General features: G+C 47.2%; 1 protein-coding gene across 4 annotated transcripts in view; it reads left to right on the top strand.

The window, feature by feature from the left end:
• UROS (uroporphyrinogen III synthase) overlaps positions 1-14,720 on the top strand; it is a 47,067-nt gene that overhangs the window by 28,956 nt on the left and 3,391 nt on the right. For 3 of the 4 annotated variants that reach the window (XM_030569580.1, XM_030569582.1, XM_030569581.1), the window contains exons 7-9: positions 883-966; positions 1,529-1,614; positions 4,783-4,881. In XM_030569580.1, the coding sequence (XP_030425440.1) occupies positions 883-966; positions 1,529-1,614; positions 4,783-4,881 (269 nt within the window). The remainder of the gene's footprint in view (positions 1-882; positions 967-1,528; positions 1,615-4,782; positions 4,882-14,720) is intronic. The other variant, XM_030569583.1, reaches the window with a different exon arrangement.

Below are 14,720 nucleotides of genomic sequence, written 5' to 3'. Positions count from 1 at the left end.
GAATACATAGATTCCAGTGATAGACCCCTTAAAAATGCCAACCCCTTAAAAGGATCTTAGGGAGACCGTAGTCCAAATATATTATCTCCTTCTGAGCTGATGTCTCCATTTAACAGATCAGTCTTGAAGAAGCAAGCATCAGAAACATACAAATCAAAGACTGTCACCTTTCCAAAAAACAGCCAGGAAAGAGCAGCCTTCCTGCTCTTTCAACTGATGTCAGCAAGCTCCTCCTAGTATAGCAGCAGTTAGGGATGGGGGCCCTCCAACTCAAAGGGTAAGGTTGGGTGGGGAGACTCCTTTGAGACACCATGGTAATGGGAGTAGGAGTCTCTTGTCCCCCACAAATAAGGAAATAAAGTAGCTAGAGGTAGCTTTGGAATGTCTTTGCAAAGCACTCTGTCCCTTTCTTCAGTTGCCTGTTCTGTCCTACATAGTATGACCTATCATGGAGTTATCCACGGCTCAGATGGCTGCAGCTACAGTCTGTTGGATTAGGCCTTTGAATAGCAAATCAAGTGTGTGTCTGAAAATTGAGGAGTGACTGACGAGGAGATAACTTACATTTTACTTGGTATTCTCTATTGAAAGGCAAAAGAAATAGAATATAGCAATGCAATTTATCTTTTTGCCAGATCTTTTTAGCCAATGTATTCACACTATAGCAATGGAATTATTTTTAATTTACATGCTAAATAGCCTCTGCCTTCTGAATTGCAGACGTGGCTTGAACTACAAATGTTTTCAATTATTGTAGTTTTGTACGCACCTAGAATGAAGCATACTGCATTTTCAGTATATATTCAGAATTTGGCACTTTTAAAGCATCATTTGTGCTAACTATTAAAAAAGTAACCATGATTTAAATGTGCTTGTTTACAGGGGAAACACCTAATTCATCACCTCTTCTTTTTCCTTGTGGGTCTCTCAAAAGAGAAGTTCTTCCAACAATACTCAAAGAAAAAGGTTGTTGCAGCCTTTAGAGCTTTATTTTAATTTGTTAACTTATTGTGGAAACCTCCAACCTTCCTTGAAGTAATAGTAAAAGATTAAAGGTTCATTCTTCATTGTGAACTATCCGTGGATTTGTGTATATTGGATTTGTACTGTCTGGAGATTAGAGGACAGGACTGAGAAGCAGGAGATCTCAATACTTTTTCCAGCTCTACTATTGATTCCATCTCTGACATTGGGAAGCTAACTTGATCCTTCTCTTTAGCTCAGTTCCCCCTTAGTAAAATGCAATTACTATATTTATTTTATTCACAGTGATGTTGCAAGGCTTAAATGGTGTTTGTAAAGTGCTTTGACATCCTCAGATTAAAAATGCTCTCGACACGTAAGGTACTGTAATTGCATCTTGTAATACAAAGTGCCCAGGAATCTTTTAAAAGAAATATTCCTACATCTTAGGCTTTAAAGTAATATATTTTAATGCAATCAATATTATAGTAGTGTTGTATTGGAATAATGGGAGCTACTAAAATCCTGTTTAGTTGCTGCTGTATTTTTTCTCTTTTAATTACAGGTATTTCCCTGGAAAGCCTTACTGTTTATCAAACTGCTCAACGTCCCAGTCTCCAAGAATCCTTGAAGAATTATTTCTCACAACAGGTATTTCAGAGTCAATGGTCACCAGTGTAAATGTAAAGCTTTCTGACATATATGTGAAACCTTATGAAAAACTTACTACTTTTCCCCTCGGTTATCTGTACAAGGTATTGTGAGAAGAATCTCTTGCCTATAGCTTTAATCTTTTGAATATAGTGAATCAGTCCTTAAAATCTCCTTTCTGGGGAAAGTACCCAGAAAATTTCAGTAAATACAACGGCACTTAAATACTGTGGTAACAGACATTATAGAAAGTCCTAAAATATATAAATAATACCTCTATGGGAGAAAAAAAAAACCCAACATTCTTTGATGGTAGACCTTTCAAATTTTTGCCCAGTTTCTAAGCTATATTTTTTATCTGGATTACTGGAAAAAACTATTTTATAAACAATTACATATTCACCTTGTTCTTTTTGATCTGCTTAATAAAACTGAAATTTTGAAAGTCTGGTTTTAGATCATGTGACATCAGAGACAAAATAACTAAGGGTATTTAATGATTTACTTACTTATGGCCATAGATGTAGGATCTCTGTCACTGCGTCTCTGAATGTGTTTGCCACAACTTTATGAATCTGAATCCAGCACTAATTATCAGCTCTCCATGGCTGATGAGCCATCTTCGTACGCTGATTATTCTATTTGAGAATGTGTTACTGATTCCATTTTAAGTGTAAAAATTTTGGATGATACACTATCCTCACATAGATCTGTTTCTTAAAATCCATACTAAAGCTTCTTTTTGCCATCTGATAAAGGTGATTAGGTTGAGATCAGAGGATAGCAAAATAGATTTGGAGCCACTGATATACACTTTTGTTTTCTCAAGATTAGATTACCGGAATGTTTTTATTTGCAGGAACCTGCATTATATCTATGATTCAGCGTATTCTGAATGAAACTTTGCATCCTTACAGACACTCGCTTGCCTGAGCATGTTATTTGCATTGACTTCCTGTTAAATTACATATTGATTTTGAAGTTCTTATATTCAAAGTCCTGAGTGACTGTGTTGTGCTATCTGTATGTTCCAGATGAATATTAAAGTCAAAATTATGAAATCATATGGTTTCTACAGGTCATAAATGTGAGTAAGTAGCAGCCAGGACATCTTGTAATTTTATATCCTTGTTATGGAATTCATTACCTTTTGCAAATAGAGATGTTCATGCTTGTCATTCTAGGCGAAGCTAATACAATGTTTATTATAAGCTTCTAGCTCTTAACTTTTGATATTTCTGTTGTGGTTAAATGTGCAGTGCCTTGCATAAGTATAGGATGGTGGTAGTGGGAATCTATCCCAAAGTGTGATTCTCTGCCTCTTAGTGGAGTTCACCCCTGAGTTAGGCATCCAGGCTCCCTATGCAATATATGGAGAGAGTTAGGTGCCTAATAATGAATTCACTGAATCCAGCTTGCTGAATGGGGAGTCGCCTAAGCTAGTAAGAAAGAAATGCTGAGGAGAGGGGTGTGGCCTAAGCCCTGTCCCTCAAAGGGAGTTGGATGTCTATCTCTGCTCAGGATTCACAGCTGTGAACTCTTCTCTGGAGTTAGACACCTAAGCCAAGTCAGCCCTTCTGCATGAAAAACAGAGGAGGTGTGTCATAACATTTTTTCCTAGATCTGGACCTTAGCATCCAAAATATGGGTGTTAGCATGAAAACCTCCAAGCTTAGTTACCAGCTTGGACCTGGTAAAGCTGCCACCAGCCAGGAATTATACAGTGCCTAGCTCACTGTGGTCTCCCCAAAACCTTCCCTGGGGGACCCCCAGACTCAGATTCCTTGAGTCTCACAACAAAGGGAAATAACCCCCTCCCCTTGTTTCCTTGGTACTTCCTCCCAGGCTCCCCTCCCTGGACAACCCTAGGAGATTCCCTGCTTCCAGTCCTGGAAACACAAGTACCGAGAGATCTAATCTCTCCCCCTCACCCAGAGGGTATGCAAAGTCAGGCTTAGTAAATCTAACACAAAGAGATTTTCCCCTTGACTTCTTCCTCCCACCAATTCCCTGGTGAGCTGCAGACTCAATTCCCTGGAGTCCCCCCTAAAGAAAAACTCCAACAGGTCTTAAAAAGAAAGCTTTATATAAAAAGAGTGAAAAAGGACATAATATATAGTCTCTGTATCAAGGTGGCAATATACAGGGTCAATTGCTTAAAGGGAAAAAATGAATAAACAGCCTTATCCAAAAAGAATACAATTTAACACATTCCAGCAACTACACACATGTAAATACAAAAGAAAACAATATAAACCTATTGTCTTACTATCCTTGTACTTACAACTTGGAAACAGAAGATTAGAAAGCCAGGAGATAGAAAAATCACTCTCAGAGCCGAGAGGGCACAGACACAAGACAAAGAAAAAAAAACTCACACCCAAAACTTCCCTCCACCCAGATTTGAAAAAGTCTTGTTTCCTGATTGGACCTCTGGTCAGGTGTTTCAGGTTACTGGTGTTACCCCTTTACAGGTAAAAGAACATTAACCCTTAGCTATCTGTTTATGACAAGGTGGTAGTCTCCTTATAGCAGTAGCCCAAAGGTCACATCTTCCAGGAGAGTGCCCTAACCACTGGGCTATAGATATTCGGGGTGGTCTCTCTCAATCTCTCCTATTGAAGCTATTCCAGCTTGTTGGGTGTGCGAGATAAAATGAGTGACTGGGAGAGTTTAGGGTGAACAGGGAGAACATGTAGGGTGGGAGGTATCAAGAATATGTCCAGAACGCACGTGTGGTTGTGAAGGGAGTTAGGAGAATAGTGTATGGAAGTTTCCTGTTTAACTGGAGTAACAGAATCTAAAGGGTGCCCCATCTGGGTCATTAATAAAGAAGGAAACATCTTGATCCCCATATTGTTATCGTCAAAGAGCTCACAATCGTCACATGATGTTAGAAAATGGATGGTTAAAAAACAAAACAAAACACTTGAATTTCAATTGGTCCATTGTATAGTGTAGTCTTGGAAGACTATCAGCATCAAGCCAGGCACCACAGACTGTCCTCAATAAATCTCTCCTGTTGGCTGACTTCAGCACTTCTCTGCTGACAGCATGGTGCCCACACAGAGAGACTGTTGAAGAGATTGGTATGAAAACGTTGTGATATGCAGCTAGAGTCAGGAGAAACATGTTCCAACCTGCTCTTCCTTCTTTACTTTCATACAGGGTATTCCAGCAAGCATCATATTCTTCAGTCCGTCTGGTGTCAGATTTTGTCTCCAGCACATTCAGAAGTTTTCTGGCGATCTTATTAATCAAATTAAGGTAAGGTATCCAATAAGTGTTAAAACATAGCAGGGAGGCCTGTGGTCTAGTGGTTAGATCAAGGGATTGGGAATCAGGAGAGGTAAATTCTATTCCTTAGTACCACTCAGTTACTCTGGGACCTTGGACAAGTCACCAGGCTCTTTTGCCTGTGTTTACCTGTCTATAAAGTACAAATTATAATGTTTACTGGCCATTATAAAGGGCTTTAAGATCTTCAGTTGAAAGTGACTAATTAGTGCAAAGTGTTTCTTTTTTAAATATCTTAGATTCCTAATTAAAATGAGTTGTCTACCTCTTTCTTTAGTAAATCCCCTATTGAAATCTGTGTATTTAAAGGTATTAGAAATGAATAATTCATTAATAGATTTTTAAACGTTAACCTCTTCAGTTTGAAAATTCCTTCTACCATGTCACTTTAAGTGGATGATAATGAATCATTAGTGGGGGGGGGTTGTCTTTTTTTTTTAATTAAAAGTTCTACAATCACATTTCCTTTATGCATTTAAGATCATCGCAGAAATTAAACTAATATGCTGTACAACATAGGTCCCTCCTTAGAGTATAAATTACATAAGGTTGGTACCTTCAGAAAATAACGGAAATGGTTGCATGCTGCACCTATTATGGAGAGGGTCCTCCATCATGGGGATAAGGAGAAATGAGGTGCAATTTATTACAAAGATAAAGCTACTTATGAATTTGGGCTGCCTCTTTGTGGTAATCTATTTTCAAATCAATCATTTCTTGTCATTCAGGATGATAATTGACAAACAAGGACACATACTTTTCTGGCCCACTTTCTGACCTAAGGTGAAAGATACACTTGAGCTGAAGGGAAATTTCTCTTCAGCCCCCACATTCTCATATAGTTTTTCCCTCTTGTGGCACAAGAAATGTCTTCCTATAGGAGTTTACATTCACACTAGAAATGAGCTGTAAAGTTCAGATCAGGATATGAACTTTTCCAAAATGTACGGGATTTGAATCAGCTCATTATTCAAACAGGGACCAGCTATAGAGGTTGCATCTGGAGTCATAGTCTGCTAAAAATGAGGACTGTTTGGATTACTCTCTAGTTTAGACCTTTTATAACTAAAGAAATAAATCTACTTGACCATATTGAAAGACTTTGGCCTTTTATACATATGCCTAAATTCTGATTTTGGACACCCATAATTTTTATGGTCCAAAAGACAAAAACTAGTAACTTCGAAGCCCAAAGCTCCAGGCTGAGGACTGTGGTTGACAGCGCCACCCCACAAGCACAATGGAACTGTCCACTGCAAGTCCAAAGTTCATCTGTATAAGAGACCAAACTTTCAGCATCCAGTCCAAGACTGTGGAATAAACCCACACAATCTAAAAACTCTCTCAGACGTCATCACATTCTGTTCCAAGGGGCACTGATTTGACCTTTCCAGAACAAGCACCCAGAGCACATTAGCCATAAAAAAGTAAATATAAACATTTTTTTTAAAAGAAAAAACCCTCACAAAAGGGCAGGGGTGAGGGAAAAGAGAATTATGTGACAAATACCAGTCACATCATGTAAAGCATTTATGGAAGGTGCTCAGATACTATAATAATGAGGATGGTGTAAGAACCTGAAAAGAACAGATAGCATAGTGCATGTAATTTTAAAATATGAAAAGAAGGCCCTGTTATGGGGCGCACTCACCTCTTGTGAGCACCCCCCGTTGGCCAAGTGCATTTGCCTGCACTTTCTCTGTAGTGTGTCTTTGGTGATTCAGCCCTCTGGCTGAGTCACACACAGTGTTTGTTGAAAGCAGTTGTACTTCTGGGGACAAGTCCAACATGGGTCTCTCTCATTGCCTCTGTAACATCTCCACAAGTTATCCCTGCTCCAGGATAGAGCAGTGCACCAGGGTTCCCTCCCTGGTGAAAAAGTCCTCATTCTCTTAGGACCTGTCAGTAGCTCTCCAGCTGAGCCACTGCAGTTCAGTTCCCCCTTCTGGGGTGCCTCAATGTCCAGGCCACTTCCCCCAAGGATCCTGTAGATAGCAGCTGTCCTCTGTGTCCCTTTATCTAAGTCACACTGCTGCTCTAATTCCCTGGGTCACTTCCCCATGCCTTGTCCTGATGGAGTCCCCACAACCAGCTCAGGACTCCTTCTCGCTTTCCCTGGCTCCTGCCTTATCCGAGGTCCTGCAGGTCCCTCAGCCAGCCACACACCATTCAGGGTATGTCTACACTATAAGATTATTCCAATTTTACATAAACTGGTTTTGTAAAACAGATTGTATAAAGTTGAGTGCATGCGGCCACACTAAGCACATTAATTCAGCGGTGTGCGTCCATGGTCCGAGGCTAGCGTCGATTTCCGGAGCGATGCACTATGGGTAGCTATTCCATAGCTATCCCGTAGTTCCCGCAGTCTCCCCCGTCCCTTGGAATTCTAGGTTGAGATCCCAGTGCCTGATGGGGCAAAAATCATTGTCGCGGGTGGTTCTGGGTAAATGTCATCAGTCATTCCTTCCTCCGGGAAAGGAACGGCAGACAATCATTTCGCACCCTTTTTCCCTGGATTGCCCTGGCAGACGCTATAGTATGGCAACCATGGAGCCTGTTTTCCCTTTGGTCACTGTCACCGTATGTGTACTGGATGCCGCTAACAGAGGCGATACTGCAGCGCTACACAGCAGCATTCATTTGCTTTTGCATGATAGCAGAGACGGTTATCAGTCATTCTGTACCGTCTGCTGCCATTGTAAATTGGCAATGAGATGACGGTTATCTGTCGTTCTGTACCGTCTGCTGCTATCATGGGTGCCCCTGGCCGAGGTTGGCTGTGGGCGCAAAGGCAAAAATGGGAATGACTCCCGCAGTCAATCCCTCCTTTATGGTATCTAAAAATAGTCAGTCCTGCCTAGAATATGGGGCAAGTGTACTAGAGAACCAGAGAGCACAGCCACTCCGTGTCAGATCCCACAGAAATGATGAGCTGCATGCCATTCACGGGGGATGCCCCTGCAACAACCCCACCCGTTGCTTTCCTCCTCCCCCAACCTTCCTGGGCTACCCTGGCAGTGTCCCCCCCATTTGTGTCATGAAGTTATAAAGAATGCAGGAATAAGAAACAGTGACTTGTTAGTGAGATAAAATGAGGGGGAGGCAACCTCCAGCTGCTATGATAGTCCAGGCAGGACATTAAGCGGTGTGGGGGAGAGGAGCCCAGCATCCCAGTGCTATGATAGTCCAGGCAGTACAGAATCTTTTCTTTAGACAGGAAAGGGAGGGGGCTGATGGAGCTCAGCCCCCAGTTGCTATGATGAAGACGGTTACCAGCCATTCTGTACCATCTACTGCGAATGACCGGGAATCATTCCTATTTTTACCCAGGCGCCCCTGGTCGGCCTCACCTGAGGTCAGCCAGGAACATTCAGCAGCTATCAAGCATATTGTACCGTCTGCCACCGGGGAGGGAAGAGGAGCGGATACTGCTCTTTACTGCTGCAGCATCGCGTCTACCAGCAGCATTCAGTACACATAGAGTGACATTAAAAAAAGTGAAGAAACGATTTTTTTCCCTTTTCTTTCACGTGGGGGGGAGGGAAGGGAGTAAATTGACGAGCTATACCCTGAACCACACCGGACAATGTGTTTGAACCTACAGGCACTGGGAGCTCAGCCAAGAATGGAAATACTTTTCGGAGACTGCTGTGCACTGTGGGATAGCTGGAGTCCTCAGTACCCCCTCCCTCCCTCCATGAGCATCCATTTGATTCTTTGGCTTTCTGTTACGCTTGTCACGCAGCACTGTGTAGCCTGGAGATTTTTTTCAAACACTTTGGCATTTCATCTTCTGTAACGGAGCTCTGATAGAAAAGATGGTTACTCACCTTTGTTACTGTTGTTCTTCAAGATGTGTTGCTCATATCCATTCCAGATAGGCGTGCGTGCACCGCGTGCACGTTCGTCGGAAGACTTTTTACCCTAGCAACACTTGGTTGGTCGGCTGGGCGCCCCCTGGAGTGGTGCCGCTATGGCACTGGATATATACTCCAGCCGACCCAGCCACCCTTCAGTTCCTTCTTGCCGGCTACTCCGACAGTGGGGAAGGAGGGTGGGTTTGGAATGGATATGAGCAACACATCTTGAAGAACAACAGTTAGGAAGGTGAGTAACCATCTTTTCTTCTTTGAGTGATTGCTCATATCCATTCCAGTTAGGTGATTCCCAAGCCTTACCTAGGTGGCGGGGTTGGAGTGAGATGTGGCAGAGTGCAAAACCGCTGAGCCAAAGGCTGCATCATCTCTATATTGTTGGACCAGAGCATAGTGCGAAGCAAAGGTGTGGACCGAGGACCAGGTAGCTGTGCGACATATCTCCTGGACTGGTACATAGGCCAGGAAGGCGGCTGATGAAGCCTGAGCTCTAGTAGAATGTGCAGTGAGATGGCCCGAGGGAACATAAGCCAGGTCATAGCACGTACGGATGCACGCCGTCACCCAAGAGGAGATCCTCTGGGAGGAGACAGGTAGGCCTTTCATCCGGTCAGCCACAGCAACAAAGATTTGGGGCAATTTCCGGAAGGGCTTCATCCGATCGATATAAAAAGCGAGCAACCTACAGACATCTAAGGAGTGTAACTGCTGTTCTCGCCGAGATGAGTGAGGCTTCGGGAAGAAGACCGGAAGAAAGATGTCCTGATTGGTATGGAAGGCCGACACCACCTTAGGGAGGAACGCCGGATGTGGTCGCAACTGTACCTTGTCCTTGTGAAAGACAGTATATGGTGGGTCCACCATTAGCGCTTGAAGCTCGGAGACTCGTCTGGCCGATGTAATGGCTACTAAGAAAACTGTCTTCCAGGACAGGTATAGTAGCGAGCAAGTTGCCAATGGCTCGAATGGTGGAAGCATAAGCCTGCTTAGGACTAGATTGAGGTCCCAGATAGAGGCAGGGCAGCGTACTTGGGGGTAGAGGCGCTCCAGGCCCTTGAGAAATCTAGTAACTAAAGGATGGGAAAACACGGAGTGTCCACTCTCCCTGGATGGAATGTGGAGATGGCCACCAAGTGCACCCTCAGAGACGATATTGCCAGGCCCTGCTGCTTAAGGGACCAGAGGTAGTCCAAGATAATGGGGATCGAGACCTGAGAGGGAGTAGTATTCTGCGTTTCACACCAGCAGGAGAAACGTTTCCACTTGGCCAGATATGTTGACCGAGTGGAAGGCTTTCTGCTACTCAGGAGTATATGTTGTACCGGAGTGGAGCAGCGTAACTCCGACCTGTTTAGCCATGCAGGTGGAGGGCTTGCAGGTCCGGGTGGCGAAGATTGCCGTGGTCCTGTGTTATGAGGTCCGGGTGGAGAGGCAGGGTAATTGGACTGGCTATGGACAGGTTGAGCAGTGTGGTGTACCAGTGCTGTCTGGGCCACGCTGGCACGATCATGATTAGGTGCGCTCTGTCCCTGCGGAGTTTTATCAGGACCTTGTGAACCAGCGGGAACGAAGGGAAGGCATAGAGCAGCCGGTGCTTCCATGACATGAGGAATGCGTCTGAGATTGATCCTGGTGAAAAACCTTGGAAGGAGCAGAACGCTTGGCATTTCCTGTTTGTGTGAGAGGCGAACAGGTCTATGTGGGGAAAGCCCCACTTCTGGAAGACCGAATGAATAACATCTGATCTTGTCGACCATTCGTGGCAGAGTAAGGATCTGCTCAGCTGATCCGCTAGAGTGTTCCGAACCCCTGGGAGAAAGGACGCTACCAGGTCTATCAAGTGGGCTATGCAGAAGTCCCAGAGTCGGATGGTCTCCTGACAAAGGGGGGAAGATCGAGTCCCTCCCTGTTTGTTGATATAATACATGGCTGTTGTGTTGTCTGTAAACACTGAGACACAACGGCCGTGTAGATGCTGCTGGAATGTCTGGCATGCCAGGCAGATCACTCTCAGCTCTCAGACATTTATGTGAAGCGTCAGCTCCTGTGGTGACCAAAAGCCCTGGGTACAAAGATGTCTGAGGTGAGCCCCCCATCCGAGAGAGGACGCATCCATCATCAGGGACAAGTGAGGGTTGTGGCGGATGGAACAGTAACACTGCACATACCAGGGAGGGTGTTAGCCACCAGTCGAGGGAGCGTAGGGTGCTCGGGGGAATGGTGACTATTGTGTCTATCAGGTCCCATCCCGGATGGTAGACCGAGTTGAGCCACATTTGGAGGGGTCGAAGGCGGAGCCTGGCATATTTGGTCACATAAGTACAGGCAGCCATGTGATCTAGGAGACCGAGACAGGTGCGAGCTGAGGTTGTCGGGAAGTTCTGCAGACCTCGAATGATCGTTGCCATTGCCTGAAATCGCGGCTGGGGTAGGTAGGCCTTGGCTAGATTAGAGTCCAGGGTAGCTCCTATGAAGTCTAGCCTTTGTGTGGGGACCAGTGTGGATTTCTCCACATTGAGCATCAGGCCTAAGCGTGTGAATAGGTCCCTGACAATGTCTATATGCTGTCTGACCTGTGTCTCGGAGGTCCCTCTGATGAGCCAGTCATCCAGATTTGGGAATACGTGTATCCGACGTCGGCGAAGGTGTGCGGCGACTACGGCCATGCACTTTGTAAACACCCTTGGGGCCGTGGAGAGGCCAAAGGGGAGGACCGTGAACTGGAAATGCTGGTGGTTGGCTACAAAGCGAAGGTACCTCCTGTGTGGAGGAAAAATGGCGATGTGAAAGTACGCGTCCTTCATATCGAGGGCAGCATACCAGTCTCCAGGATCCAAGGACGGGATAATGGTCCCTAGGGAGACCATACGGAACTTCAACTTTATCTTGACCTTGTTGAGGCCTCGCAGGTCTAGGATGGGCCTGAGGCCTCCTTTCGACTTGGGGATCAGAAAGTACCGGGAGTAAAACCCTTTGCCCTTCTCGTTTTGTGGCACCTCCTCTATTGCACCTGTGGCGAGGAGCATCTGCACCTCTTGTAGGAGGAACTGCTCGTGAGGGGGTCCCTGAAGAGGGACCAAGCGGGAGGGTGGGAAGGCGGGGATGAAACAAAATGGAGGTGGTATCCTTGTTTCACAGTGCGTAGGACCTATAGGTCTGAGGTCAATTGGGACCACGCCGGGAGGAAGTAGGAGAGGCGGTTGGAGAAGGGAGGAAAAGGATCCTGTCCTGAAATTGGTATGCCGTCCTCGGGTGTACCTTCAAAAGGTAGATTTAGGCCCCGCTGGTGGTTTTGAGGAGCCGTGGTTTTGGGCCCCTTGGGGTCCGGACTGGTGTCTATGGCCACCCCGCCCGTGCCATCTACTAAAGTCTTGCCTGTGTCTGGGCACAAAGTACGGGCGGTGAGTCTGGGGATGGAAAGGTCTGCATTGGGTCATAGGTGTATGCATGCCCAAGGAGCGCATGATGACCCTGTTGTCTTTCAAGCTTTGTAGCCTGGGGTCAGTCTTCTCCGAGAACAGACCCTTACCGTCGAAGGGTAAGTCCTGGGTGGTATATTGTAATTCAGGCAGTAGGTTGGACACCCGTAGCCATGAGATGCATCTCATGGTGATACCGGAGGCCAGAGCTCTGGCTCCCGAGTCGGCCGCATCTAGAGAAGCCTAGAGGGAGGTTCTGGCAACCGTTTTCCCTTCCTCTAGGAATGCAGCGAATTCCTGTCGGGAGTCCGGGGGAAGTAGCTCTGTATATCTACCCACCTCTGCCCAGGTGTTGTAGCTATAATGGCTCAGTAGAGCCTGCTGATTTGCCACCTGGAGCTGTAGGGCACCTGCCGAATACACGTTGCAGCCGAGTAGGTCCATTCGCCTAACCTCCTTTGACTTTGGGGCTGGTGCCTGTTGGTCATGGCGCTCCCTCTCGTTGACTGATTGGACAACCAGGGAGGAGGGTGGACATATAGATACTCGTACCCCCGAGAGGGTACCATGTATTTGCGCTCGAACCCCTTTGCCGTAGGGGGGATGGAGGCTGGAGACTGCCATAAGGTGTCTGCATTAGCCTGGATGATCCAGATAAAGGGCAAAGCCACGCTAGTGGGGGCATCTGCCGACAGGATGCTCACTACAGGGTCCTCGCCCTCCGGGACCTCCTCCACCTGGAGGTTCATGTTGAGCACCACTCTCCTGAGCAGGTCCTGATGGGCTCTTAGGTCTATTGGAGGTGGCCCCGAGGAGGAAGTCCCTGCCACTGCCTCATCTGGAGAGGAAGAAGATGAAACGCCGGGGATGAGCGGGTCTTGTATGGCCTCTTGCTCCTGCGGTGGTTGCTGCTCCAGTGGCACTGGGGAACCTGGTGGGTGGAGTAGTGGTTCCTCCGTCCCAGGTGGAGGAGGACGACTAACTGTGGCCTCTGGTGCTCGGTGCTCTGATGAAGCAGAGTGGGCCGGAACTAGCGGAGCACCTTGGGCCTGGTGGTACACCCAAGGTGTCCGAAAGGACCACTGGTGAGGTCCTGGGTCCTGAGACCGGGCTTCTTGAAACACTCCGGTGGGCACATCAGAATCGCGGTCTTGGCCATAGTAGCTGTCCATATGGGAGGACACCGACGTATGTCTGGATGACCATGGAGGAGCAGAGAAGCCTTGTACAGATGTTCCAACGGACCTGGCTCCCTTCGGTATCGGGGACCGATGCTGGGATGTATATCGGCACCGGGATCGAGAGCGGGACCTGCGACCAGATCGGTGCCGGGAGGTCGACTGAGATCTCGAATCCCGGCGTTGAATGGCTTCGGGAGGCACGGTGCCTGGAGTGGTGCCGTGAACTGGAGCAGTGCCGCGGGTAACGAGCCGGTGAATGAGAGTCCAACCGGTGTAGTAGAACGGTGCCGGGACTGCAAACGGCGTCGAGAGTGGGAGCACCGTCTGGACCTGGAGCGTCTGCGGGACCGCGATCATGAGCGCTGCCGGTCAGCTGCGCTGACAGAGGGTGGTCTAATCAAGGTCGGCTTGCCTATGGATTGGATTCCCTCACTGGCGGTGCCGGGGGTAGAGGCAGTGCCGAGTCTGTCAGGGCAATCAGGTTCCTCGCCCCTGAAAATGCCTCTGGTGTGGACGGCATGGTGAGCTCTACCGCGGCACGCGCCGGGGAGCTAACAGGCGCCGGCCTCGATGGCCCTTGTGGGACCGGAATCGACGGTGCCGATTTAGTTGGTGCCGCAGCGGGTGTCGGAGCCGGGCGGTCTGACTTAGGCATACTCTCTGGCTGCGGTGCGGTCGGTGCCGAAGCAGCAGGAGTCTTGGCCTTTCTCAACCTCGGGGAGATGGAGCGTCGTTGAGCCGACTTCGGTGCCGGCAACGTTTGGTGCCGTGAGTCCTTGGGCATACCGGTGCGGTCTGGTGCCACGGAGGCGCTTCTGCTCACCGACTGACCAGCGCTCGGTGCCGAAACTGGAGGGGTGAGGGCCGCTTCCATGAGGAGCTGCTTAAGCCTGATGTCCCGCTCCTTTTTTGTTCTCGGCTTGAAAGCCTTGCAAATGGGGCACTTAGCTGTCAAGTGCGATTCCCCGAGGCACTTCAAACAGGAGTCGTGCGGATCTCCTGTCGGCATCGGCTAGTGGCAGACCGAGCATGGTTTGAAACCTGGTGAGCCGGGCATGGGCTCCGGCACCAGGTGCAGGGAAGGGGCTAGTCTCCGAACCCCACTAACTATTACTAAACTAACTATGCTAGTAAAGAAGAAATGTATAAATATATATATAAGGATTATAACTATATAACTATATACACGATAACGAACGAGAACTACGAGTAGCTAGGGAAGTGGAGGTCAGCTAAGCCACGCTCCACTGTTCCAACGACCGACACGGGCAGTAAGAAGGAACTGAAGGGTGGCTGAGTCAGCTGGGGTATATATCCGGCCCTAGCGGTGC

This window comes from Gopherus evgoodei, chromosome 7 (assembly GCF_007399415.2).
Source record: "Gopherus evgoodei ecotype Sinaloan lineage chromosome 7, rGopEvg1_v1.p, whole genome shotgun sequence".
In the NCBI taxonomy this organism is placed as follows: Eukaryota; Metazoa; Chordata; order Testudines; family Testudinidae; genus Gopherus; species Gopherus evgoodei.
Note: the sequence above shows the minus strand (reverse complement) of the source record. Positions and strands in the feature narration are given on the sequence as shown.